A 27,640-nucleotide genomic window follows, 5' to 3' on the forward strand; every position below is an offset into this window, starting at 1 on the left:
GGGTAAAACTAATCACATGACTGCCTTTCAACCTATCAGATTGCTTTAAAAACTACCTGGGGTACTTTTTTATTTTTTATTATTGCTACTTAAAGGGTGTATGTACTTTTTGTAGGACAAATAACACAATGTCCACAGATTTACACTAAACTTTAACAGTTTGAAGATAATGATAGTAGAAAGCTTCCCTGAAAATATTACATGCTGAGGTGCTGTAGTTTTGGGGAAATGAGTAAAACAATGTCATGAAAATAATTTTCGTCTCATGAGACGAAAATTATTTTAAGCATTTACAAACGTTTCTTTCATGATATTGTTTTACTCATTTCTCAAAAACTACAGCACCTCAGTAAGTAATATTTGAAGGGAAGCTTTCCACTATCATTATCTTCAAACCCTGTAAGTTTAATGTAAATCTATGGACATTTTGAAAAAGTACCCAAATCCTTTAAATGTATACCTAATTGACATGCACTGACATTTGAGTGAACACCTGAGGGTACATTTGCATGAGGTTGTACAGGTAGTAATGTACACGTTTTCTACATGCATTTCTGCACACACTTGAATGTTAATCACTCACAAAATCTTACAAAAGCTACGGCTATTCCGTACCAGCACCTGAACCTGATACTAATATATATAAAAAAACGGACTCAAGAAAAGAAGAAAAAAATATTCAGGGATTGATTTTTTTTTTTTTTTTTTTTTTTAAAGCCTCAACTCCAGAGGCTTAATCAATACTGTACATGTTCCTCTGATAGTGCACATACTAATGGTAATTAAAAATTGACAACTAAAATGTCTCCTACTTGACTATATGCACTGTGTTTTTAATTTGACCTTTAGAGGTGCAAAGTGAACGACACTTTATGACCCTTCCAGGCCTGATACTTCACGGAGGCAACGAAGGCGATTGCCTCCGTGTCTCCTGGTCATTGCCTTGGTGCCCTTGAAATGCTCCAGTACAAATTTGCAATTTCATCATAGGGTGCCCTTTGCCAAAGAGAAAATCCCTTGGTGCCCTTGCCCTTTCAAAAACGAAGCATACAGCCCTGGCCCTTCAAGAGATTGTTCATTTCAGTTTAATCGTCACCTTAGCACCAGACACTAACAATCATGTACGTACCTTCTTTGCTTTAGGTCAGTGGTACATTTAATTAAAAATTTAGTTAAAGTGTTTTGTACAGCCTGGGTCGTATTGCATGTTTCAATTGAACTTAAAGGTAAAATGTTCAGGAAAAAGGGATCATATTGTCTATAAAACCATCTTTCTTCATAACCCCCTCCCCCCCCCCCCATAAAAAAAAAATAAAAAAAAAAAAAAACAATAGTAAAAATTAAACACTAATTCTATTGTTGACTTTGATTCCACTTAATTTATTGAATTATTTTTGTTGTAAAAGTATCTGGGGAAAAGGTAAGAAAAGAAGACAGGTTTTTGTCTAGAAATGTGAAGCTGTACCGTAAAAAAAAAACAGTTTTAAAGGGTCTGGGTACTTTTGTTAAAAATGATTTTCGTCTCAGGAGCCGAAAATTATTTTAGCATGTAAAACGTATATATATCTAAAAAAAAAAAAAACGTGTTAGTTTAATGTACATATTTAAATTTGTGATATGGTTTTAAGCTAATAATTATTTTGAGTAATAACCAATAGTGTCCACTGACTTTAAATATTGTACCGAAATTGTGACAGAGCAATTCACAAATTTCACACATTGACTCATGAGGATTTTGCGTACATCGTTGAATCATGTCTAGGACTGAAAACCACAATTCCCCAAAGTAATATACTCGGATCCTTCCTCACTCAGAATAAAATCCATCACGGAATCGTGACTCAACATTTATAATGTTGGACACTGATGTTGAAGGTAATACCTCAAACTATGTCTGTATGTAAACTTAGATCCTAAGCTCAATTTGCCACAAGCTAAAAAAAAAAAGGAACTAAGCTGCAGCAAAATTGTGCTTACCAGATATGTTACAAGCAAACATATCTTGTTATATGTACATGTACCCAGTTCTGACTGGCATCATGCACATTTTTACCAAGCAGTAAACTGCAATATGTTCTGCTTTAAAGCAGAATTGGGCCCAGTTTACTTCTACTATAATGTAGTGCAGTCATCAGAATAATTTTTAAAAATGTTGTTGGATTTAAAACTGAATCCAACAAAATGTGAAGTTGGATTTTGGAACAGAATCCAACAAAACCTTAAGAAATTTGATTTTGGAAAAGAATCCATCAAAACACTCTAGATTTGAAACATTATCTGCCTAAAAACAAGAAGTGAGTTTTTGAACAGAATCGAACAAGACATAAAGTAAGGTTTTGGAACAGAATCCATCAAAACATGGAAATGGATTTTGATCAAAATCCAACAAAACATGAAAATGGATCTGGAACAAATTCCAGAACACATGAAAATGGATTTTGAACAAATTCAAACAAAATATGAAAATGGACTTGAAACAAAATCCAACAAAACATGGTAAGGATTGGAACTAATAAAAAAAAAACATGGACATGGAGTTAGAACAACATCCAACAAAACATGAAAGTCGACTTGAAACAAATCCAACAAAACATGGAAATGGATTTGGAACAAATTCCAACAAAGGAGTGAAAGGCTACGTACCTGCTCTATGACATAAATACCAAACTCTAAGAGTTGAGCCTTTAGAAAGGGCACTAAATGACGGAGGAAGATAGGTAGTTGTGTAAATCGGTCCCGGAACGGAACTATAACTGCTACCTGTAAAGAGAAACAACAACAACAACAAAATAAATGAGTACTGAGTAAAATGCATGTTAAATTTGCATCGGGGATAAAGGATATTCATTTTTGTTTTTACCCATTGTTCTACACCGATGTGTGTTAGCACACATCGTTGTTTATAGGTAAAAACCAAAGTTTACAAAAAAAAAAAAAAACGCTTTTAAACAATTGAAATTGGTACAATCACAATTTTAAAAAAATTAATGTCTTTAAAGATTTATTTTAAATAATTAATGACTTATAATATATGGCCAGGAATATTGGAATTGAAGGCCTTCGGGATACAGTTTTTTGATAAACTTTTTTAACTCCAGGCATACATGTATGTCCCTGGCTTTTGTTTTGTTTACGTTTGTATTTTGTATGTGTTTTTATGCCAAATAAATAATCATAAATCTGTGTTTTCCAAATGCTTCCTTTATCCTTCAATCATCACAGTCATTCCTTTACCACAAGCAAACTTTTACTTAAATGGATCTAAACATGGAATCATTGCTGAACAATTAATTATTATCATTGTCAGGATATGCAGGTACCTACGAAGTACATTGTAGATATATTAGGTATTAAACATGTACCCGCATGCCAGGTAACCTTGCCAACCTGCTAAGCAGTATTTGTCCAAGCGTGTTAGCTCGGAACAAAATATGTGCGAGCTGCTCAGCTGATGTAGACACGGTGCCCGGTTACAAAACCCATCGCAAATTAAATGTATGCCACGCCTCCTTTGTTATAGCCAATCAGATGAGAGCAGAATGGATTAGGTTTTTCCACCTAGGATGCAGACATTGAGGTAAAGTACCTATTGAAAACAATGAGTCAATGTCAGGCGAGGAGTAGGGAACATGCACCAGTAATAATTAACCTGTTTACGCATTGCCATTATTCTTTCTTCAGTCTTTTTTAAAGGTAGTGGACACTATTGGTAATTACTCAAAACAATTATAAACATAAAACCTTACTTGGTAACGAGTTATGGGGAGAGGTTGATAGTTTAAAACATTGTGAGAAACTGCTTCCTCTGAAATTACAGTTTTTTAGAAAGAAATATTTTTCCACTAATTTGATTTCGAGACCTCAGAGTTAGATTTTGAGGTCCCGAAATCAAGCATCTGAAAGCACACAACTTCGTGTGACCAGGGTGTTTGTTCTTTCATTATTATCTCGCAACTTCAACGACCAATTGAGCCCAAATTCTCACAGGCTTGATATGTCATGCTTATGATGGGATACACCAAGTGAGAACACTGGTCTTAGACAATTACCAAACGTGTACAGTGCCTTTACTTGTTTAATAGTATGAAAGCATTTTGAGAAACATTTCACTTTATGCACCCAAATTTGAATCTGTGCAGTAACGCTCTCTCAGATTGTGTATTCCTATTAGAAATTATTCAGTTTTATTAAAACCTTGTGAGAAACGGCCCCCTCTGAAGTAACATAGTTTTTTAAAGAAAAAAATGTAATTTCTCACTCAAATTAGAAAAGACTTCAGGCCAGAAGCCTTTTATTATGCAACTGAAAGCACATAAATTTGTGCAACAATGGTGTTTCCCTTTTCATTATTCTCTTGCAACTTCGATGACCAAATGCGTGAAACATTTTCAGTGATTTGTTATTTTATGCATGGGTTACACCAAGTGAGAATACAGGTCTTTGACGTACCAAATGTGTCCACTGTCCAGCGCCTTTAAAATTTAAGATGGGGAGGATGACTTATGACGCGGGGGAAACGATTCCACATCCACCCTCCCCACATATCATCGCAAATTGAGCCGTGAGCACAAATTGAGTGGGATCGAATAATTCAGCAACACTGTTTGATTCGTAGCCACTTCGTCTGATCTGTACTCCATATGGCCTACTTTTACCACAGGGTATCTAGAGCAAGCATTTAAAGGCACTGGACACTAATCTCAAAATAATTATTAGCATAAAAACTTACTTGGTAACAAGCAATGGAGAGCTGTTGATAGTATAAGAAATTGAGAAATGGTTCCCTCTGAAGTAACGTAGTTTTCAAGAAAGAAGTAAGTTTCCGCTAAATTATTTGAACTAGAATTTGAGGTCTCGAAAACACACAACTTTGTTTGACAAGGGTGTTTTTTCTTCCATTATTGTCTCGCAGCTTCGACGACCAATACAGTTCAAATTTTCAAAGGTTTGTTATTTTGTGCACAGTTGAGATACACCAAGTGAGAAGACTGATCATTGACAATTACCAAAGGTGTCCAGTGTCTTTAAAGTGTGTTCATACCTTTTGTAGATCAAGTTTTGTGCCACGACATGAATCTGTACTCACTGTGAATTTAGATGTATGTAATATAATTTACCTGTAGAGGTTTCAGCTTCATTAGTCGTCAAGTTTTTGAGAGAAAAAAAAAGTGAAAATCACAGAGCAATGTTTTCAGGAGAGTCGCGTAAATCTGTTGTACGTGCAACAATAATTTCCGTCTCCTGAGACAAAAATTATTTTAATGAAATTGTTTTACTCGTTTCTCAAAAACTACAGCACCTCTCCATATTTTACGGGAAGCTTTCTGCTATCAATATCTTCAAACTGAGTAAGTTTAATGTAAATCTGTGGAATTTGTAATTTGTGTCGTGCAAAAAAAACTCAAAACCTTTAAAGCGCAGCCACACAATTGACATAAATTATTCCAAGCACAGTCAATGTTTCCATATGATTATGAGGACTGCTTCTTTTGGGTGTCATTTAAAAAGGTGGTTTTTACTTCTTCCTTATTCTGGATTACTACAAGTCGTCCCTCATAGTCATCAACATTTAACAAGCTACTTGAGCAAAAACATTTGTCAACAGGAAATCTATTTTAACTTGTTTAATAATGTCTTTGTTATATCATTATAATGTAATTTTGAAAATTTTTGACAACTCTCTTGTTTTTTTGGCAAACCAAAGCCTAAACGGCAAGACTTGTCGACTCATTTGTTTTTTTGCAAATCAAAGCCTGAACGTCATGATTTGTCATTTGGAGATTTTACCTTGACCCAAGCTCTGATGACGAGAAATCCTAATTAGGATGTTTTCATGTAATCGGCTGGCTTTATGTTAAGTGCATTTCCGAGCACTTTGTTTGTGTGAATAACGTCGGTTTATGGTACTACAGAAGTAAAGCACTCACTCAGTTGATCAGCTTGTATTGAATATGTCTTCATATTATCCAAAGTGGTTTAAACACAACTAATCACAATTTATGAAAAGCTAGAGTAAAAGTCCATTTAACACTTAATAATGTTGGTTGCTTTTAAACAATATAACTGATTGGAATCTAATTTTAATTTAATCTCACAATGCCAAGTGGACTGAACGTAGGTGCATATACAACTAAGCATTTGTAAAGTACAGGGGTCGAAATTGCCACTAGCCCGCTAGCCCGGGACTACCAGATTTACAGCCGGGCTACTGATTTTTCCAGTTTGATAGCCCGACGGGCTAGTGGAAAAATAATGCAAAAATCATCATCACAAACAATAAAGAACTATGTTATTGGTGTATTGTAAAGTTTGAGCCGTGACGCGAGACATAATGTGTCTTTCGGGCTACCAAAATCTTATCAGGGCTACTAAAAATTATTGGTCACTAGCCCTGCTGACTACCATGGAAATACACTTAATTTCGACCCCTGAAGTATCATGTGCGATGTATTGTGTAACAATAAATTTAAGGCAGCCGCATGCAATGTTAACTACAGTAAGGTTCAAAGTTCAATTTTGAGAAAAGGCAGGATGGACTCAATGACCTTGACCTTAAATGACCTTTTAGAAAGTTCAAGTAGTGACCCACATCAAGTTTGGGAAGTCACCTTTGAACTTTGTGTATGCCTGGATTGTAACTACATGTATCGTTTCGATAATCTTTATTTGCAATTTTCCTGAAATTCTCCTGAAGACGAGCAGAGTATACTGTTCGAAACGTCGAGACCAAATGACGTCAGAGCCACCGCTCCTTCAAAAGAATGTTTTACCCATGGTTGTACCCGCAAGTTTACTAGTAATATCTATATTTATAGTTCCTCTTATTTGCAATTTTGTATGAAAGAAGTAGAACTTTACAAGTCATTACACATGTTTATACAGGGCACTAAGTGTCAGTATGCGTAGGTACTATGGTACACATACAGAGGTTCACTAAGTGTACATCTGCTATCTATGGTACACCCAGTGCCTTTGCAATTACAAGATTGTGGGTTCAAATCCACTGATTTCACACTGACTAGCGTAAGTATCGTCCTTTTTTGAACTGTGCAATTCATTTTAACCAGATGTAAACCAATGTTTGTAAGAGAGCAATTGGCTGTTGCCAGCTTCACATTTACATGTACACCCCCTTCCTTGTGGAAACTCTGGACCAACAAGCAAACAAACAAACTGCACTTTACAATAACTGACTCACAAAACAGAGCAAACAAGAATTAAAGATATGTGGTGTACTGGGTCAACAAACTTTTGATATCTTTTTTTATAAGATCTGCACAAACATCATGGGTCAAATCACTAAGTACTGTATTTTCATGCATTTCAAGTGCACTGGACACAAACTTTGATGTTTCTGATCAGCAGAGTGTGGGTTCGAGCCCCGGTCTTGACTCAAACTCTGGTGTTTCTGATCAGCAGAGTGTGGGTTCGAGCCCCGGTATTGACTCAAACTCTGGTGTTTCTGATCAGCAGAGTGTGGGTTCGAGTCCCGATCTTGTCTCAAACTCTGGTGTTTCTATTCAGAAGAATGTGAGTTCAAGCCCCGGTCTTGACTCGAACTCTGGTGTTTCTGATCAGCAGAGTGTGGGTTCGAGCCCCGGTCTTGTCTCAAACTCTTGTGTTTCTGATCAGCAGAGTGTGGGTTCGAGCCCCGGTCTTGACTCAAACTCTTGTGTTTCTGATCAGCAGAGTGTGAGTTCCAGCCCCGGTCTTGACTAAAACTCTTGTGTTTCTGATCAGCAGAGTGTGGGTTCGAGCCCCGGTCTTGACTCAAACTCTTGTGTTTCTGATCAGCAGAGTGTGAGTTCCAGCCCCGGTCTTGACTAAAACTCTGGTGTTTCTGATCAGCAGAGTGTGGGTTCGAGCCCCGGTCTTGACTCAAACTCTTGTGTTTCTGATCAGCAGAGTGTGGGTTCGAGCCCCGGTCTTGACTAAAACTCTGGTGTTTCTGATCAGCAGAGTGTGGGTTCGAGCCCCGGTCTTGACTCAAACTCTTGTGTTTCTGATCAGCAGAGTGTGAGTTCGAGTGTGAGTTTCGATAAGTACATGGGGTTACCGCAAACCTCGCTTAGTCAATTTTATAATTATTAATAATTATTGATGTTATTATATTTTTCATTTTGTCAATAAATAGTCAAAAAGTCAGTTAATACGTACCTTCCATCGCGGTTCACAATTCCTGGGCCTCCAGTGGCCTCCAGGTGTGTATATATAATCATCCACATCAATGGACCCTCGTAAACACGTCTTGGAACGCCTGATCACATCTTTCAGGTTTTTCCGCCTCGTTTCGTCGAGGGCGCTCTGCGCCTCTCGGTTAAAACGCCGTATTTTGGCAAAAGTTCGATTGTTTAGGATCTTCCTGTTTATAAAGTCTATCGAAACACCTGAGAAATTGACTTGCACTCTGTCGTCTGTGGACAGAAGAAAGAGACGGCAAAAAAAAAAGGCAATTAGGAAAATTTGATTAAGGAATGAATAGGGATGGAGGCAGTCTATGACAAGCTGAAGTGTAGTGAAATGTCATCAACTAAAAGCTGTATTTTAAGTGCAAAACGTGATTATGCCAATGTTATATAGACAACAATTCCCCTCGATTTCGGACAATTCACACAGCTTGGGAATATTCCTGTATTTACAGGAAATTGGTTTCAGGTACACACAGAGATATTGTAAAGTGAAGAAGCAATTATGGTCGAACACCTTCCAGTTATCAGTTCTTTTTTCGTACTAGCACAGTTTATAACACTCTAAGGGTGGTGATATATCAATGCGGGGGCAACATCATAGACGGGGCTTTATTTAGTACGGGGGAAGGCAGATGAGTTTACAACTCGAAGTGCGTGTGCACTGCGTCAGGGGAATCAGGGCTTCTTCAAGCAAAACTGATTGTAAAAGTAAGACTTGCAGACTTTAACAACTTTGCGTGGTTGAAAAACACAAGGAATTCTTATCTCAGTTGGATCGCTGACTTTCAGACTAGGGCCTGATCTAAATTAGCGTCTAAGAAAACGGCTAAGGCTCATTAAGCAGGTCATCATGCATAGACCTTTTATCGCGAGTCCGGCCTGGCTGATTTTTCTCAGTTGTCAAAAGGCATTGTGGGAAGGAAAAGGGGGCTCCTGCAAAAGCAGTCCGGGGAGCCGCGGAGAAAAACGACTAGCAGAGAATTAAAAAACGCAGATATACTGTATTAATGTGTAAAATTCACATGCCTGTAGTATGTAGAACGCAATCTGTCAACGCAGGCAGTTTGCATCGGTTAAGGCTGAGTTACACTGCAGCGATATCGAAAAACGGTAACGATCACAACGAAAAGAGAATGCTACTATTGGTTGAATGAGCATGTGCGTATTCTGAATGGAGCAATTCAACAAAAAGAATGCATTCTATTTGAGTCATTATCGTTATCGCTGCAGTGTGACTCGACCTTTAGTATCAACTTAATCTAGCTTCATGTATTTGAAGCAAATTTGCTGGTGGGTGGCCCGGTCTCGCCTGTCTAGTTTTTTATTCGTTTACCCTGATGCACTGTACCCTTTCATGTTACCAAATCGCACATTACTACAATACACTGCAAATTCAAACACCTTGATTTTTCCACTCTAGGCCTACAGTGTATGTCAAGAGTTTTTTCTTGTTTCAAAGCAAAAGCGCATCCGTGTCTATTATTTATTACGAGAATGATTTCCTCTGAAACCTCAAGAGATTAAGGAGCAACTATAAATAGTGAATAGAGGTTTAGGTGTGTTAACGACACCCCCGTCCCTGCCAAAAACTACCATCTCCACAATACACAGCTTCCATCTACATTAATAATTTACCGCAGGATTCTGAATGGATTTGTGCGTACCATAATTTTCGGAATATAAGCCCCCGGCATTTATAAGACGCGTCACTTAAAAGTCATTAAAATGAGATACACACACGTACGTCAATGTAAATATGCCGCATCAAAAAACACCTGACTTCCTTTGCAGTCACTCCCAAGCAGATTGAAAAGACTTTTGTTTTTCGGACCGGCGTTATCTCTCTTTACATAATTAATGAGGCAGGACCATAAGTGGAATTTTGATAAATTCTCATTAGACGGAAATTCAGCAAAATATTTCTTCAGTATGCCATGGCTTCAGTGGTCTGTTTATAAAAACACTATCCAAGATTGGAAGTATATATTGTTGGGTTCACTTTGAAAATGGTCCATTTTTCTGATATGCTAGTGGTATAATTTGAGCCTCAAATTTAGTTTCAAAATGAAATCAAGTCTTTGCTGATGAGACTAGTGATTTATAGTAAGGTGCCTTGTAACATAAAGTGTGGACCGTAAGATATTGACAAAATAGGGACACCGCCAATATAGGGCTAGATAGCTCAGTTGGTAGAGCGCCGGCACGTTAATCCGGAGGTCGTTGGTTCGAATCCCACTCTAGTCAATTCTTTGTTCAACCCCACAAATCATAAAGTGTGCTTACAACATTCAAAGGAATGTGGAACAAGACCACTGGGTTAAGCACAAAATCATGCTAGCCTTCACAGCAGCACCGTACTCAGTCGACGTTTCAAGCCTGGAATTTCACCTTTCGCAACGGGCACTTTGGAAAGTCAGAAATTCTTCAAGTCTTTGGGAAACTTTTGAATGGGCACCAAGGCCAAGACTAGGGTCAACAGATGCCATGGTCTCTGAGGTCCATGTTTATAACCAAGCCTGCATCGACAATTTTTGCATTTTTACATCGGCAAGTACAGGCTTGACATGTGAATTTGCAATCATTTCTTTTTTTTCAATTTCGAGGGTCGACTTATTTTTCTTTGATCTATACATTTGTTGTAAAATGAATTGGCTGCCCAAATTATCAGTTTAGTAGCCTGACACATAAGCAGCAGGGCACGTTGTCGGACTGAAAACTACTTCATAAGCCTTGCTGCATACATGTCTACATGGACTAAGCACGGACGGCGGAGATTGCCTCTCCACCCCCGTAGTACGAGACACTAATAATGCATGATTTGAAGGGGACGGGTTTAGATGACATGGCGTGTGTGATGGCCTAATGACGTCTTCTTGCTTACCTGGACTGGCAAACGTTGGCTCTGTACAAACATTAAAAGCTGTGCTGGATCCTTCTTTTTCTAACGACGTCTTTCCTGCACGAAGAAGAAGAAGAAAAAAACAAGGATGGAACTCAAAGAGTGATTTATAACACTGTTGACATAACACGCTCAAATGCAATTAACCCTCACTGCTAATTGAGTATATAGTATATGTTCAACTATATGCAGTCTGATAAAAAATGTGCTTCGTGACATCATCTATATTTACACTTCAAAATGTCATGTGTACTTTGTAGGTCAATTATTTTTTTTCGCTCGGCATTTTTGGATACTGCTGGAGAAGGAATTCCCAAGTGAAAAAAATCTTCACAATAAACAACCCTATATAATCCTTGGTGACAGTTGCAGCCCGTGAAAAATTGATCGCCCCTGCTCGGCCGCTGCAGACAATTTTACACTTTGGCGACGAGTGAGGACTACACTGCCGATCGAAACATTACCGTAGCGCACTATAGCATCCACGCTAAACTCCCCTGGAATTTGTTTTACTCTACTAGCAGCCTTCTCATCATAACCATTGGATTCTGTTCAAGCATCAAATATGAATGCCCCTTGCTTTTTGCCATGATTTGCAGTGGCGCCCTTTGTAGAGTCCTAAATTTACTTCTTCTTCTTTTCCCACAGAAATGAAACAGGAAATTTTTGACCATGGACCACAATTTTTTTGTAAAGAGTTTTCTGTAGCATTGACATAATATCAAGAATCACAATCACATTTTTTTTTTTTTTTTTTACTCTCAATTAATTTTGACAGATGAGGCCATTTCCAAACGAAAAGCACTCACAAGCTTTTGCATAATGCCTCAGACAATACACAACAGTATTCATGAAATCTGCCAAATTGTTTGTACATTTGCTGATGATGGACATGATTTAACATCAGCATCCAGACTCGGACAATTATTTTATATTTCGTCATTGATTTACTCCCACTTATCATTTACAAGTCCACCATAATCAAAATGGCTTTATGAAAGGGTCAGTCGACAAACTCTAAAGCAATCCTTTGAAGTCGGGTAAGCGACTGACAACCATACACGCTAACCCAGTATTCATGTTGACAGCGCCCTCTAGTGTTAATCTGTCACATGATAAGGACCATTGACACCTCGATGATGACGAGTTCTAGATCACGTTTCTGCGGAGTGTAACATTAGCCCACATTGCTGGCTTTAATCAATGGATGGCTGTTGTTACGCATTGGTTGACTTGCCGCGCTGATTGAATAAAGAGCACACCCACTTTAAAGGCATTGGTCACATTCTGGTAATTGTCAAAGACCAGTATTCTCACTTAGTGTATCCCAGCAAATTAACATGCATACAACAACAAATCTGTGAAAATTTGTGCTCAATTGGTCATCGAAGTTGCAAGAGAATAGTGAAAGAAAAAACACCCTCGTCGCACAAATTTAAAACTAAAACGGCTCAAAGTCTTTTATTAGAGTCCAAAATTTGAGAAATAACTGCTTTCCCAAACACAACATTGCTTCAGAGGGAGCAGTTTCTCACATTGATTTATAAATACTATAGACAGCCCTCCATTGTTCGTTACCTTGTAAGGTTTCTATGCTAACAATTATTTTGAGTAAAAACCATTCGTGTCTAGTGCCTTTAAAGTGTCGGTTAGAAGGCGGCCATCTTCCATGCTATTAAATCGCACCAAAAACATCCCTGTTGAGCAGTCTGTATCGAGACGCTTTATTGCTTCAGGCACATGATACAGACAGCCATACACAAAATGCTTCACAGTGAAATCACATTGACGCTGTGCAGTACATGGACTGTAAATTCAAGCACGCTAGTCATGAAGAAACAAGCTAACTGCATGTTATCTTTGAACACTTCATTTAAAAATATGGGGTGTCTGTTTCGATGAGCCCAAACAGTGTAGCACTACACGTATGTGATATGTTTTGCAATAGACTGTGCAAGTCTCGCGAGAAATCGAACTTCCGGGACCATTGTGGTCCCAACCTAATGGAGTTTTACGTTGGGGAGATTTTGTTCTGCCAATAATTTTAGTTTAACATAAGTTATGACTCTAAAAAGTGAATAAGTTCTTGGGAATGTAAAAATAAGTAATTAAAAACAGAAAAGTAAAATCAATTCAACAAATTAACGAAGAAAACTAAAGAAAAAAACTTGACCTCCAGTTTCCGGTTTACTCTAAACAATTAAGAATATTACCCAATTGACGTTCCCATTATCGCTGAACCTATGTGATGATCGCACCAATTGGACGTGATTCACAAACGGGGTGTATTCGAAAAACCGTCCAGGTCGATGTCGAACAGCGATCCTCGTCCCGATTAATGTATAATCTTTACGTTAATTTAAACAAAACAATTATTATGTACACGAATTAAAATAATAATTATACAAAAAGTACGTTAAAAATAATAATCTTTAAGAATTTTTTAACAAATAACAATTTCAATACAATTTGGTTTTGTACAAAAATATACTTTTTTTCGAATTAAGTTCTCGTTTTCGCTACGTGCGAGACTTGCACAGTCTATGCAACATGTGCACTTTGTACTGTACATCCATACACATGTGTAGGCACAATTTTGGTGAAAAAAACCTGCTATTTGGATAAAGATTTTAATCGTCCGAAACTAGCGTATGTCACGCGTAATGGCCAGATAAGCTAGCCTACGCATTGGGAGTTGTGGTTGTACACTTAACATGAATATTTACCTTTCCATTGTGGGTGTGTGTGGAGTGGGTCCATCAGGGCACTGGACACTATTGGTAACTGCATGTGCTCAATTGTTAGCATAAAAAACTTACTTGGTAACAAGCAATAAAGAGCTGTTGGTAGTTTACAACATTTTGAGAAACGGCTCCCTCTGAAGTAATGTTGTTTTTAGAAAGAGGTAATTTCTCACTCAAATAATAAAAGACTTCTGCTGGAGCTTCTTTTATAACGCATCTGAAAGCACACAAATTTATGCAACGTGGGTGTTTTTTTCTTTCATTTGCAAACTCGATGACCAATTGAGCCGACATTTTCATCGGTTTGTTATTTTATGTACATGTATATGTTGGGATACACCAAGTGAGAACGCTGGTCTTTTGACAATTACCAAACTTGTCCTGTGCCTTTAAGTCTGGAAACCAAGATTGTGATTTCGCTGCTCTACTATAAATATTAGTACACTTCATAAAGTACATTATAAAAAGTAGAGCTGAGTCCAGGTGCCAATAAAAACCTCTTAACTTGGCTCTGAAGACGGGGGAGTTACAGCCTAGCACTAAGACATGTACTGTACCAGACAAGGGGGAACGATTATTTCTACAATTAGCATGATCACGTCTGTTCCTACTTGCAAAGTGGATTTCCATCGCTGGCAGGCAATAACAGGCGTCCCGGCGTCAAGAATCAGGATCATTTTAAAGGGATTGTGCACTGTGCCAATTAGCCGAATAAAATTTATTTAAACATATTTAACGTCCTGCCTTTTTGAAAAGAGGAAGGAGGTGGGCCTTTTTTTTTTTTCGTTTCTTTTTTTCTTTATTTCTTCCAAGCGAATGAGAGCTGTTGATAGTATAAAACAATGTGAGAAAGGGCTTTCTCTGAAGTAACATATTTTTTTGAGAAAGGGGTAATTTCTCACTCAAATATTAAAAGACTTAAGACCTGAAGCCTTTTTGGCATACTGAAAGTACACAAACTTGTGCAACAAGGGTGTTTTTTCCTTTCATTATTCTCTTGCAACTTTGATGACCAAATGAGTCCAAATTTTCACAGGTCTGTTATTTTATAATGCATATAATGTTGGGATACAACAAGCATGACATGTGAGAATACTGGTCTTTGACAATTAGCTCATGAATCTATTGTATAGTACCTTAAGCTGAATTACTTGTGCAATATTTTAAGTTGTTTAAACTATCTACAAGTTTACTTTTTATTTATTTATTTATTTCCTTTTATTGTTTATCCTTACCTTATCGTTATTTCTACTTATTTATTTTAAATTTATTTTGTATTCTTAATATATATTTATTGTTTGCTATTATTGGGGTTGTATAATTTTCTATTTTTTAATGCTTTGTGTACTACATGTATATTATGTTAAATCTATATTAATTTTATTGTGTACCCCAGATGTGGGGCAACAGATCTACGGATCATAGTATGTATTTGCTTTTGATGTCACTTGCCCATCTCGGGGCATATTGTCAATGTATTATGTTTTGTACTGTTATGGCAAATAAAATAATAATAATAATAATAATAATAATAATAATAAAAATGTGCCTTTAAAGGCAGAGTGTACTTTTTTGGTAATTACTCGTCAAGTTAATGACCATACTTGGTAAAGAGCATTGAGAGATGTTGATACTATTAAACATTATTACAAATGTCAACTGACAACCGTTGAAGAGATTATTGATGACCCAAAAGTTTTAATTTGAGAAAGGCTTCTCAGGCATCGGACAACACACAATTCTAGGCAAAAGGGGAATTTTTTTTTTTTTTGTTCTTCCAGGCCTGATACTTCACGGAGGCAACGGAGGCGATTGCCTCCGTTGCCCCTTGTCATTGCCTTGGTGCCCTTGAAATGCCCAGGGGCAGTAGAAATTTACAATTTCCTCATAGGGTGCCCTTTGCCAAAGAGAAAATGCCTTGGTGCCCTTGCCTTTTCAAAAACGAAGCATACAGCCCTGTTCTTCCATTCTTGCAACTTCGATGACCAATTGAGCACATATTTTCACAGGTTTGTTATTTTATAAGTTTTAATTTGGGATACACCAAGTACGTGTACATGTAACTGGTCTTTGACAATTACCAATAGTGTACCCTGCCTTTAAACACACAAATCACATGAGCCCGATGCATTATCCGTTTTCGGAGGGTTGCAGTTTCTTTCTAACAAGTCATTGATTTTGTTTTGGACTGGACATGTTTTGTTCACATTATAAAGTTTGCAGCAGCACTGCACCATAGTCTCTGTAAACAGGATGTTTTTTGGCGAGGGTCCAGTCGTTGATCAGCGACCGACGAGGGCAAGGGTTGCATTCTCTAAAGGCGGGAAAATCATTAGGACCTTATAATAGCACATGAATGGAGTCAAAGATCATTTTATAATGTACTTTGTACCACTATATCTTGTTTGAATCTAAAAACCGTGCAGGGCTGGTACTCAAAGGAGACTATGGTCGCCTCCGTGTTCCTGATCACTGCCTTGGTGCCCCTTAAAGGGAAGGTACACGTTTGGTAACTACTGAAAACAAATATTAACTTAAAAACTGACTTGGTAACGAGAACTGGAGAGCTGTTGATAGAATAAAACATTGTGGGAAACGACTCCCTCTGAGGTAGAATAGAATTTGAGAAAGAGGTAATTTCTCACTAAAATAATAAAAGACTACATGTAGCTAGAAGAAGTCTTTTATTCTTATCTGAAAGCACACAATTTCGTCCAAAAAGGGTGTTTTTTCTTTCATCATTTTCTCGCAACTTCGATGACCAAAGCACACAATTTCGTCCAAAAAGGGTGTTTTTTCTTTCATCATTTTCTCGCAACTTCGATGACCAATTGAGCCCAAATTTTCACAGGCTTGTTATTTTATGGTTATGATGGGATACACCATTAGTGAGAAGACTGGTTGGTCTTTGACAATTGCCAAACGTGCACCTTCCCTTTAAAATGTTCCAGTACAAATGTTAACTTCCTTCCCAGAGCATCATGCATGTCAGCATGTGTACACAATCTAGGTGTGTTTACTAAGGAAAAAATGCCTAGTACTCTTACCAAGTCTTGTATCACTATCATAAACAACTTCTTAAAGCTGCTTTAAAGGCAGAAAAAGTAGCTAAGCGCAACAAAAATGTTGCTTACCAGGATAAGGTTACCAGCCAAACTACCATGTCACACGCACAATTTGTGACTGGTATTCCTGCTCTTTCTGCTTAGCAGAAATTTGTAAGCAATATTTTCTGCTTAAGCAGCTCTACATATACTTGTTCTTGTATGAAACTTGGCCCAGGTCTGCACGACTGTCACTAGATGTACAACTGTACTTTCTTGTCTAGTACAGTGTACTAACAGATGTATATGTGATGAGTACACATTCTGCACCTTTGCTCTCTGCCTGAACTAATATTAGTCAATCTAAAATTCTGTTGGCGTGAGGCTTAGATTAGACTTGGGGGAGGGGAAGAAAATGGCAGTAATTTATTAGATTGTACTTTACTGGTACTTAGTGCGGGTACAGATTCCCTGGAAAAAAATTACAGGGCATTAGTTTTGAGAATGTCAAAAGCATTGGATGGAGTTGTACATGTACTATCTGTGACAAACACATAGTTAACGTATTACCATCATGTATAAATGGTACAAATACATGCATGTATATGTACATGCATGTATGTATTATTTGAAGTGTTCTCTCAAAGGGACAACTTTTTTCCATAAAATAAATGCTCAAAAATTAAACAGTTATTGCCAAAATTGTAAAACAGATTTTTTCGATCTAACTTCACTGACTTCAAAGGTTAAATTGTGAAATTTTCTACCAACCAGTAATTTCAACCGCACTTTTCTACAAACACATTTTTGGCTGCAAGTGACTGTTTGGCACTTCTTGAAATTGCTGTCCACATACATCCATAGAGAAAGATCAATTAATTAACTTTCTGTTGTTTTTCTGTCAATAGGTTAAGGCACAAAAGCCTCAGCTTCACCTTAACCTAATTGTTGTCCTACTCGAAGCTTCCTAATATAACTATCTAAATCATTGTGAACTTTCATTCGTTTTCATATCCTAAGTTGTACGATGTAATACTGTAAACTACTCATAATTTGAATATAATTCAAAAACTTTGTAATCATGTGTAATGTACATGTAGGGCGGCAATAAAATAAATGTGTGCAAATTATAAAAAATTTCCAGTAAAACGTACAATCAGCTACTGACCCATACACTTTCCAAATACGTAGGAAAACAGTTGGTATTCCATTGGTGTACATGTATACTGTCCATGTAGTACTGACTGCATACATTTGCAAACCGTACTGCATACAACCGAGGCCCAATGTCATAGAGCTGCTAAGCACAAAAATTTGCTTAGCATGAAATTTAGCAAACTATTGCTAAATACCAGTAACAAGCAAATATGCAACAAATGGAAACCTTGTTGGTAGTCCTGTTTTTATCAAGGAAGAAATTTCACGCTAAGCAAATTTTTGTGCTTAGCAGCAGCTCTATGAAGTTGGGCCCTGTACTGTATACATTTGCAACCTGTACTTATTAGAACCACTACACCATCTGCATGACCTAGTTACATTTAACAATACATAAAGTGCTTTGGAAATCCGTCATGGTTGGATGAGCACCGGATTCATATATTTGCACTACAAAGATATAATACACTTTCCACTGTACTATGTACACTTGATAAACATTTGTGTTGACTGTCACAGAGAGAGATCATTTTCAATGCAGGCAGCCTCCCGTGATTAAATCAATTATTTATCAAACATTGACCAACTCCGCGGGGGCGGTTGCTAAGCATTTTTGACGAGGGGCCCAGCACACTTTGACAATGAAACGCCACAAGTGTGCACGCTACAATGTAAAGAACATACAGCTTTGGCGAACTGATAACATTATTATAATTGGATTTCAAATTAACTAGACTGCATTTTTAAAAAGTAATTTGACACTGGTGCTGTTGGCAAAGCTGCATGAATTAAAGCTTAGTTCATACCACCGGCGAATGCGATACAAATTCTGACGCCACAGCCCTGTTGTTGCTGCAAATGTTTTGCAGGAGTTGAGTAAATTTCACCTGGAATGCAAATTATCCGTTTTCGAATCTGTGATGTTAACATTTGCAGGAAGTATGAACCGGGCTTGAATCTCAATTTTTGAAGCCAACTTTATTGGTTGCCAAACTAAACTCCAGTGGATAAACAAAAATGACAGAATGAAAGTGAAAGTTCATCTACAAAGCATTTCCCAAGGATGCTGAGAGCACACAATTTCAATGACTGATTCAGCCCAAACTTTTCATAAAGGTTTGTTATTTTATGCAGATGTAAGTTGGGATACTCAAAGTGAGGATACTGCAACCGATTTCACGAAACACTAGGATTGATCCAATCTCAAGTTAGGACGAGTAACTCGTCCAAACTTAGGATGGGTTCAATGCGTCTTAACGTCGGAACTTGACTCGTCCTAAATTCTAAGAGTAATCTTTAATTAGGAGGAGTTTGGTGAAATCGACCGATGGTCTTTAAAGGAACACGTTGCCTTGGATCGGTCGAGTTGGTCTTTGAAAAGCGTTTGTAACCGTTTTTTATAAAATGCATATTGGTAGAAAGATGTTGTAAAAGTAGAATACAATGATCCACACAAACATGCCTCGAAATTGCGTGGTTTTCCTTTTACCTCGTCGGCCATTTATGGGGGTCAAAATTTTGACTCCCATAAATGGCCGACCATGTTAGCTCGCACAGTAGAAGGAAAACCACGCAATTTCGAGGCAAACTTGTGTGGATCATTGTATTCTACTTTTAAAACATCATTCCAACCATATGCATTTTATAAAAAACGGTTACAAACGCTTTTGTTTTGACCAACTCGTCCGATCCAAGGCAACGTGTTCCTTTAACAAAATTACCAAATATACCATGCCTTAGTATAGGGTCTCTCGCACATAGTACAAATGTAGTCTGACCAACAAGGCAACTTTCACACCCCAAAAACCTACTCTCGCAACACCAAAATAAACAAAGTTTTACCTCTTCTAAAAAGGCATCTGGTATTATCTGCTGAGTTCTCCTTAATACCCCTCTCTGCCCGACTTCCCCTCGTTTCTTCCCTTAGTACACCAAGGATGTGTGTGTGCTGCTGTAGCGGGCCATGGTTGACGGGAACTTCAAAAACTGCGTAAAACAGAAAGACATACAAGTTAATTAAATAACACGGTTGGTATGAAACTTCTCTTCTCTAGAATTGCATAGGTTGTGGGTTCGAATACCACCCGAGTAATATGCCTGTGATTTTTTATTTTTTTCAAAGAACTCAGGAAAGCACTGAGTATACAGTGTTTAAAACATACATCGGTGTATAACGGGTAAAACCAAAAATGAATATTAATTATTTGAAGTACATGTAGTATGGATAGTATTATTTGATGTCCTAAAGCAATGGTGACAGTATCTGAAAAAAAAAAAATAATAAAAAAAAAGGGGACAACGTAAAATTTCATAATATGCTTACAAATATGTATACGTAGTTCTTGATAAATAAAATAATTATTGCATATCATGAGTTACATTTCCGTTTATGATGGGACATTCACCAAACATCATCATTAAAATTATTTGCTATTTATTTATTTATTTCTGGTAATAAAACCAAGGATAGCTTAAGTGAGCTTAACCACTGTACATCTCGCAAGCCTCATGAAACTGTTAATTAAACCCCACTCTTCCATGATAAGTGTTGTTCTGGGTTCTTTTTTGCGCACTATCAATCATAAAACACACGATGGGACCTACTGCTTTTAATGTTGCCATCCGAAGGATAATTTAGCAGTTTACAATGGTTAAATACATGTGTCTTGCTCAAGGACGCACAGAAGTGTCACAGCTAAGACTCAAACCCATACTCTACTGATGAGAAACACCTGAGCTTGAGTCTGATGCTCTTAAAGGAACACGTTGCCTTGGATCGGTCGAGTTGGTCTTTGAAAAGCGTTTGTAACCATTTTTTATAAAATGCAAATGGGTAGAAAGATGTTGTAAAAGTAGAATACAATGATCCACACAAACATGTCTCCAAATTGCGTGGTTTTCCTTTTGCCTTCACAATTGCCTCCGAAAGATCAAATTCGAAGACTTGATCTTGGTTGCCAATTTGGGCGTCAGATTGCCCATGTGTGTACTTTTCAGACAACACGTGTGCATTTAGACGCTTATCATCTCCTGTGACCTTTGAACCACAAAATGGTCGACCATTGAAATGCTGTCACGACAATAGCCATGGAGATAGTGCAAGAGATTTTTTAAAAAGAATTACCAATTTACAAGGAAACACTAAGTGCTAGTATGCAGGGCTGTGTTATGATAGAAAATATTCACCAGTTATCAGATTTTAAACACTAGTCGAAGAGGTTTGAGGAAGACTTGAAAAACTAGAGACTTAATAACTCCATAGAGGCCCATCATTCTTCAGGGCGCAGTTTCATAGCGCTGCTTAAGGGTAAGCAAATTTGCGTGCTCACTGTAGCAGACAAATTTGCTTAAGCCTTAGTGTATTTCACAGGTTAGCAGAAAATTTGGGCGGCCATATTGCGTGTTTACCGTGGATTTGCATTGTGACGTCATTTATTGCGGTAAGGTTAGCATTCCTTTTCGTGTGCTTACGGTTAGCAGCGCTATGAAAATAGAAATTGCACAGTAAGCACAAAATCGGCCGCTAAGCAGCGCTATAAAATTGGGAAAGCCTCTTTCATAAGACTGCAGAGGTGGATTTCACAAAGAGTTAGGACTAGTCTTATCTCGAGTTAGGACCAGTTACTCGTCCTAACTTAGGACTATCCATGCAATTTGTATATCTCCTAGGACTAGTCCTTAGTTAGGACTAGTCCTAACTCTTTGTGAAATACACCCCTGCAACTCTAACTGAAAACAGGAATCTACAAGTCTACATTATATTGAAACAGGAGCGTCAACTCCAACACCAGGACAACAGAGGCCGTTGCCCCAGTGAAACTCCAGTCTGAAAACCTGGCGGCTAGAAAAATTAGATTTCTGACAACTCACTTACAACACAATAAAAAAGACTGCTTCACGACATAATGTAAGTGCAATATGAATCAGTTTGAGGCTTGAAGCATAGACTAGTCTTTCTCTTATTCCTGCGTAATGTAGATCTATTCCAATTTAGCCAATAAATGACACCATCACCCAAAGGGTATCAATCTTTTACACTCAGTCCACTTTGTCTGGAGTCAAAACAGGACCCTTCGAATGGAATTTCCTCCCACAAGCAAACAGTCTATCGATATTAAAGGTACACCAGTGGTTTCTTGTTCTATCTACATGCACCAAATGCTTAAAAAAAGAGGTCAATAGACCTTTATCACGGCGCGGCCATCTTGAATTTCTCCCATTGATTAAGCGTTACCAAATTGAGGCTGGAAGAACTAATAGTCTGGTTCCTATTTTCAAAATGATTACAAGCATCCATTACTGTTATTCGATGCGAGGAACATGGCCAAGATGGGGGCAGCATGATAAAGGGCTATACCAAATGTATAAGGGATATCTTGGTTTAAAAGAACACGTTACCTTGGAACGGTCAAGTTGGTCTTTGAAAAGCGTCCTGTAACCGTTTGTTATAAAATCGATATGGTTAGAAAGATTTGTAAAAGTAGAATACAATGATCTACACAAAAATGCCTCGAAATTACCTGGTTTTCATTTTAACAAACCAAACACGGTTGGCCATTTATGGGAGTTAAAACTTTGACTCCCATAAATGGCCGACCGTGTTAGTTCGCGAATTTTGAGTGAAACTTGTGTGGATCATTATATTCTACTTTTAAAACATCTTTCTAACCATATGCATTTTATAACAAACGGTTTCAAACACTTTCCATAGACCAACTTGTCCAATCCAAGGCAACTTGTTCCTTTAAATACTTGCACTGGATACCAGCAAATGTACGTGTAAAGCCTTCTCCTGTATTAACATTTGTTATTTTTGATGGTTGTAAAATAACTATCACTGTCAGGCTTTGTTACGTGTAACACAATTTTTCTGATGCATCCAAGGACCAAAATATACATCAGAAATCAGACTGTGACCAAATCCTGCACAATTTGCTTTTTAAAAAACAGCATCCACTACAATACGAAACACACTCTATTAAACCACTTCAATAACGCAGACACCGTCCAATGTCGTGACCCCTGCATTAAGATGCTTTGAGCTCCGCTATCCCTCTAGAGTCTTGCAATCTTGATCATGCGATACTGATCTGTTTCTATCGCTTGTACCTTCTTCTAATTCCTTCTCCCTGAACTACACTTGAAGTACATTGTACGTTTATGTAACTCGTCTTAATCCAGACTCCATTGTGTATTCCAATGAAGGTTCTTACCAGGGTCTGGGACCAGTCTGAAAAAAACCATCGACCAACGACCAAAAGGTACATGTTGGACCATTTTTGCACAATACACTCTGAATACATCATTAGGGACCTAATTTGCATCATATTGATCAAGTCAGAGTGCAGGTAGGCAGGCAGACGTAGATGCCGAGGCCTGGAATTAATTTAAGGCAGCGGAGGCCGCAAAGGCCTCCGTTGCCCCTGGTCCTATTTAGCCTTGGTGCCCCTTCAAAAGTTTCCTATAGACTTTAAGATTGTCCCAATGGAAGTGTGTCCTTTGCAAATTTGAAAATGAAAATGGCCTCCAGAAAGCAAGCCATGGATGGACACAATGCTAGCCTGCCAGGTATGACACTTTACAAAGTGGTCTACCCAAAAAAAGAAATGTTTAAGAAAAGATTTTCTAACATCAACTTGTCTTCATGATTGTAGCATTTTAAACAGGGAAATCTAGCTCTCAAGAGTTTTCTTCACAAGCATCAACGTCATAAGGGTGCGTTTCCGATCAACATTAAAGCCATTGGACCCTTTTGGTTAACAGTGTTGTCCAAGGCCCACACTTAGAGTACCACAACTTCTATATCAAATAACAAACCTGTAAAAATTTAGGCTCAATCGGTCATCGGAGTCGGGAGAAAACAACGGAAAAACCCACACTTGTTTCCGCGCGTTTCGCCGTGTCGTGACATGTGTTTAAAATAAATCTGTAATTCTCGTTAACGAGAATTTATATTGTTTTGCTGTTTTCTCAAAAAGTAAAGCATTTCATGGAATAATATTTCAAGAGAAGTCTTTCACCATTGCCTTCTGTAAACCCTGTAAGTTATTTGTAAATCTGTGAACTTTTTTTTTTTTCCTGTACCGAAAGGGTCCAATGGTTTTAATTTATGATGACCAATTTAGCTCAAATTTCCACACTTGTTATTTTATGCTAAATGTTGGGATACACCAAGTGAGAAGACTGGTCTTTGACAAATTACAAAACGTGTTCCTTCCCTTTAAGTAATTTAGGTTCTGATAAATATCCCAAGAGATGTTTTTATTAAAAATTAAAGACAACTACTCTGAAGCGTTACTCTGGGACTCAGGCAGCAGGTGTTTCTATCTCGTTTATCAATATCAGTGTCATCAGACACTCACTATTTGTTACAAAACACAGACTGCAGTTGGGGAGATGGCCCCGATAACAACAAGTCCAGGTTCAGTTTTTGGTGATGATCAGAAGAAAAAATACCCAATATCAGAAAAACAGCGTTTTCAATCAAGTTACGGAGGTTTTTTAACAAACTTCTTTACTGTTCTTTCCATTTTTCACACTTAAACTTAAATGTTTAGTATAAACTTGCCCTTTTCACAAAAATAAGAGACACAATTTTATTTGAACTTTACAATACAACATGTACGGTGTGCACCCGACAATGTTTGACCAAAGCGCCTAATTTTGTTATACTAGGAATACAAGTACTCCAACAGAGGAAACAATCATGAGAGTTTCATCAGTTGTGTGGACATACATGTATTTTCCTAAGGGTACAAAAACCACCTGTAAATATCGCATTCGTTCAATAAACGGGAAAGGCTCTGCCGTTGGGGGAGGGGGGGGGGGAGTATTTTCAATAAATTTACAGATGAACAACACAATAGAATCCACACATGGCAAATGATGTGTTTATGGATGCTCAACCTCCGCGGCACTCCCATGGGCCACATATTGGCATTTGAAAAGATGGAGAGAAAAAAAATCGGGCTTGATGCTTCACTGAGGCAACGGAGGCAATCGCCTCAAATGCCCTCGGCCATTGTTGTGCTGCCCCTTGAATGTTCCAAACAAAAAATATTACAATTTCCCTAATAAGAGGTGCCTTTGACTGAAGAGAAAATGCCTTAGTGCCCTTTGCCCTTTCAAAAAGGAGACATTCAGCCCAGGTAAATGTTAAATTTATAAAGAGAAGGTGCACCATAGTGTTAGCCAGAGGGGTGTCTGGGTGTCTTTTGGACACCCTGTTTTTAATTTGGACACCCTGTTTCATCTGTCATTTACATGTAAATTTATTGTAAATGAACAATTTGGACACCCAGTTTTAAAATTTCCAGCAAATTTGGACACCCTTTTACAAAATCCTGGCTAAAACCTTGAGGTGCACAAAATATCTGTCACTATATATTTATCCTGTATAGATCAAGGGTGTGTCAGGGGTCGAAGTTTAGTGTATTGTCATGGTAGTCAGCAGGGCGTAGTAACCCAGAATTTTTAGTAGCCCTGATGAGATTTTGGTAGCCCGAAAAACAACAATACGTCTTGAGTTACGGCACAAATTGGTCACCGAAAGTATTTCATTTTACAATACCATCAGCTCAGGTCAGAATGTTTGTGATGATAATTTACTGCATTATTTTCCCACTAGCCCGCCGGGCCATCAAACTGGAAAAATGAGTAACCAGTAAAATGAGTAATCTGGTAGTCGCGGGCTAGCGGGCTAGTGGCAATTTCAAACCCTGTGTGTTCAACCATTTTATAAAGAATTAGGTCATTTCTCTGGTTGAACGAACTTTCTTTTTGTTAGTATGCACAAACGAAAGAAATTTCTGTCAAATGTTCTAGTGTATAGTTCTCTTTGGTTGAACAAACTTTTTTGGTTTGCACAAAAGAAAGATTATTTCTGTCCAGTTTTCTATGTAAGGTTTGATAAATTCCATTTCCTTGATGTAATTTTGGATAGCATTTCCCTGTTGTTTTATTGTGGGGTCAAACATGTATAATTTGTAACCAATTTTTTATAAATATTTGTTATTATGTCCAATCTTTTGTAATTGCCCAAGTTTTTATGGAATTGAATTAAGAGGAATTTTGGGGAATTTAATTGTTCAAGGCGCAGTAAAAAAATAAATTAAAAAAAAACAGACATGAATAAATTAGGCCTTCAAAACCTGTGACTGACACTAAGTGGTAGAGAGTAGACATTTAGTTATTTTTGTTTGAATGCTTTGGAAATAGGCACACATTCTTGTCTAGAAATACACGCACAATGTAATGGAAGTTAAAAAAATATAATGTTTGTGTCCAAAACAACAGTCTAGACAGTTAAACTCCCTGGACCCCTTACTGAAGTCCAGCATTCCAAATGGCCTACACAATTCAGAGTTTCAAAGACCGGACGGGTTTTGTCAACTTTATCACTCATGGGTAAATACTTGATAGACCATTTCGCGCGGTCTTAGCCAATGCTGCCTCGACGGGAAAAAACAACTCAGGACCACAAAAAAAAACAAAAAAAAAAAACACAGCGATCAAGAGGGGAGGTAAGCTTAAGGGGAGGAGCTGTCTATTTTCTTCATGTATAAATGACAAAGCGGCAAACCAAACAAGAGCGTGTCTACCTACACGTCTTGCCATCAACCAAGCATAAGATCTCAAAATACACACGGAATAGAACGACATCAAGAAGTGATGATGGCATCGCTACCCCGGAATCGTTCCAGAAAAGGGCTCCGTAGTCTCTTGTTTTGCCGGGGTCGTCCCTCCGGACCCTGCTCCAGGATCAATGTGTTATTTTTCTAGTGTCTTATGGGAGTCAGCTCGCTAATGGAATCAGACAGAGGTTGGGATGTGGGGAATATTGTGTGACCGGCAAGTCAAAAAATTCAAGACAACTTATACCGGCATCCATGATGATGTGGTTTTGGAGACCATCAGAATGGAAAGTGTTAATAATGACCCCTTCATTAGGGGTTAAGTGGGCTCCCATTGTGATAATAATATAACTTATACGCAGTAGAGCTCTTTATCACCCGACTTCTCAGACAAAGCACTTTTTTGTTTAGGTCTACCAGCCCCAGTCCTTCTGAATCCTTCATTTTGGCAAATTTTGACACAGACAGATCCTGGATTGTAATTTTACAGGAATAATAACGGGATCACCTGATTCCATTATTATTCATTGGATGAGGGTTGTGTTTTCACAACAATAAGACACAAGAAATTCCAGGTTGACATATGAAAATTTAGTCTACTTAAAAAAACAATGCATTTAGGGCGTATCGCGACCAGGTAAGCATTATGTTGATAGCCCTAACCTGATAACCTACTTTCATCTGATTAGTGTGCGCTGCAATGGTTTATCAAGGACACGCGTGTCTTCTTGTCCTCAATATCGAATAAAGCTTCCTTTAAAACTGGCACTGTAATGTAAATCAACAAGGCAATTCATGGTTAAATAAGCCATATCCCTGTGGATTATAAGAGCAAGGAAAGTTTGTCCTTTGTCGAGAGATTTTCTGGTGAAAACGTACACAAATAAAAAATAAAAAATGTTGAAAGAAACATCAATCTTTGGGGGTATTAGTAATGGAATTATCTGGGGCATGGAATTTCCTTCCGCTGTGTTGG

General features: G+C 37.8%; 1 protein-coding gene across 1 annotated transcript in view; it reads right to left on the reverse strand.

The window, feature by feature from the left end:
- The window catches only part of LOC139952147 (beta-1,4-galactosyltransferase 6-like), a 66,245-nt gene that overhangs the window by 25,745 nt on the left and 12,860 nt on the right, over window positions 1-27,640 (reverse strand). Inside the window, 4 exon segments of the mRNA XM_071951130.1 lie at window positions 2,644-2,760; window positions 8,158-8,414; window positions 11,071-11,145; window positions 19,874-20,017. Coding sequence (XP_071807231.1) covers window positions 2,644-2,760; window positions 8,158-8,414; window positions 11,071-11,145; window positions 19,874-20,017 — 593 coding nt within the window.

This window comes from Asterias amurensis, chromosome 20, assembly GCF_032118995.1.
Source record: "Asterias amurensis chromosome 20, ASM3211899v1".
Classification (NCBI taxonomy): domain Eukaryota; kingdom Metazoa; phylum Echinodermata; class Asteroidea; order Forcipulatida; family Asteriidae; genus Asterias; species Asterias amurensis.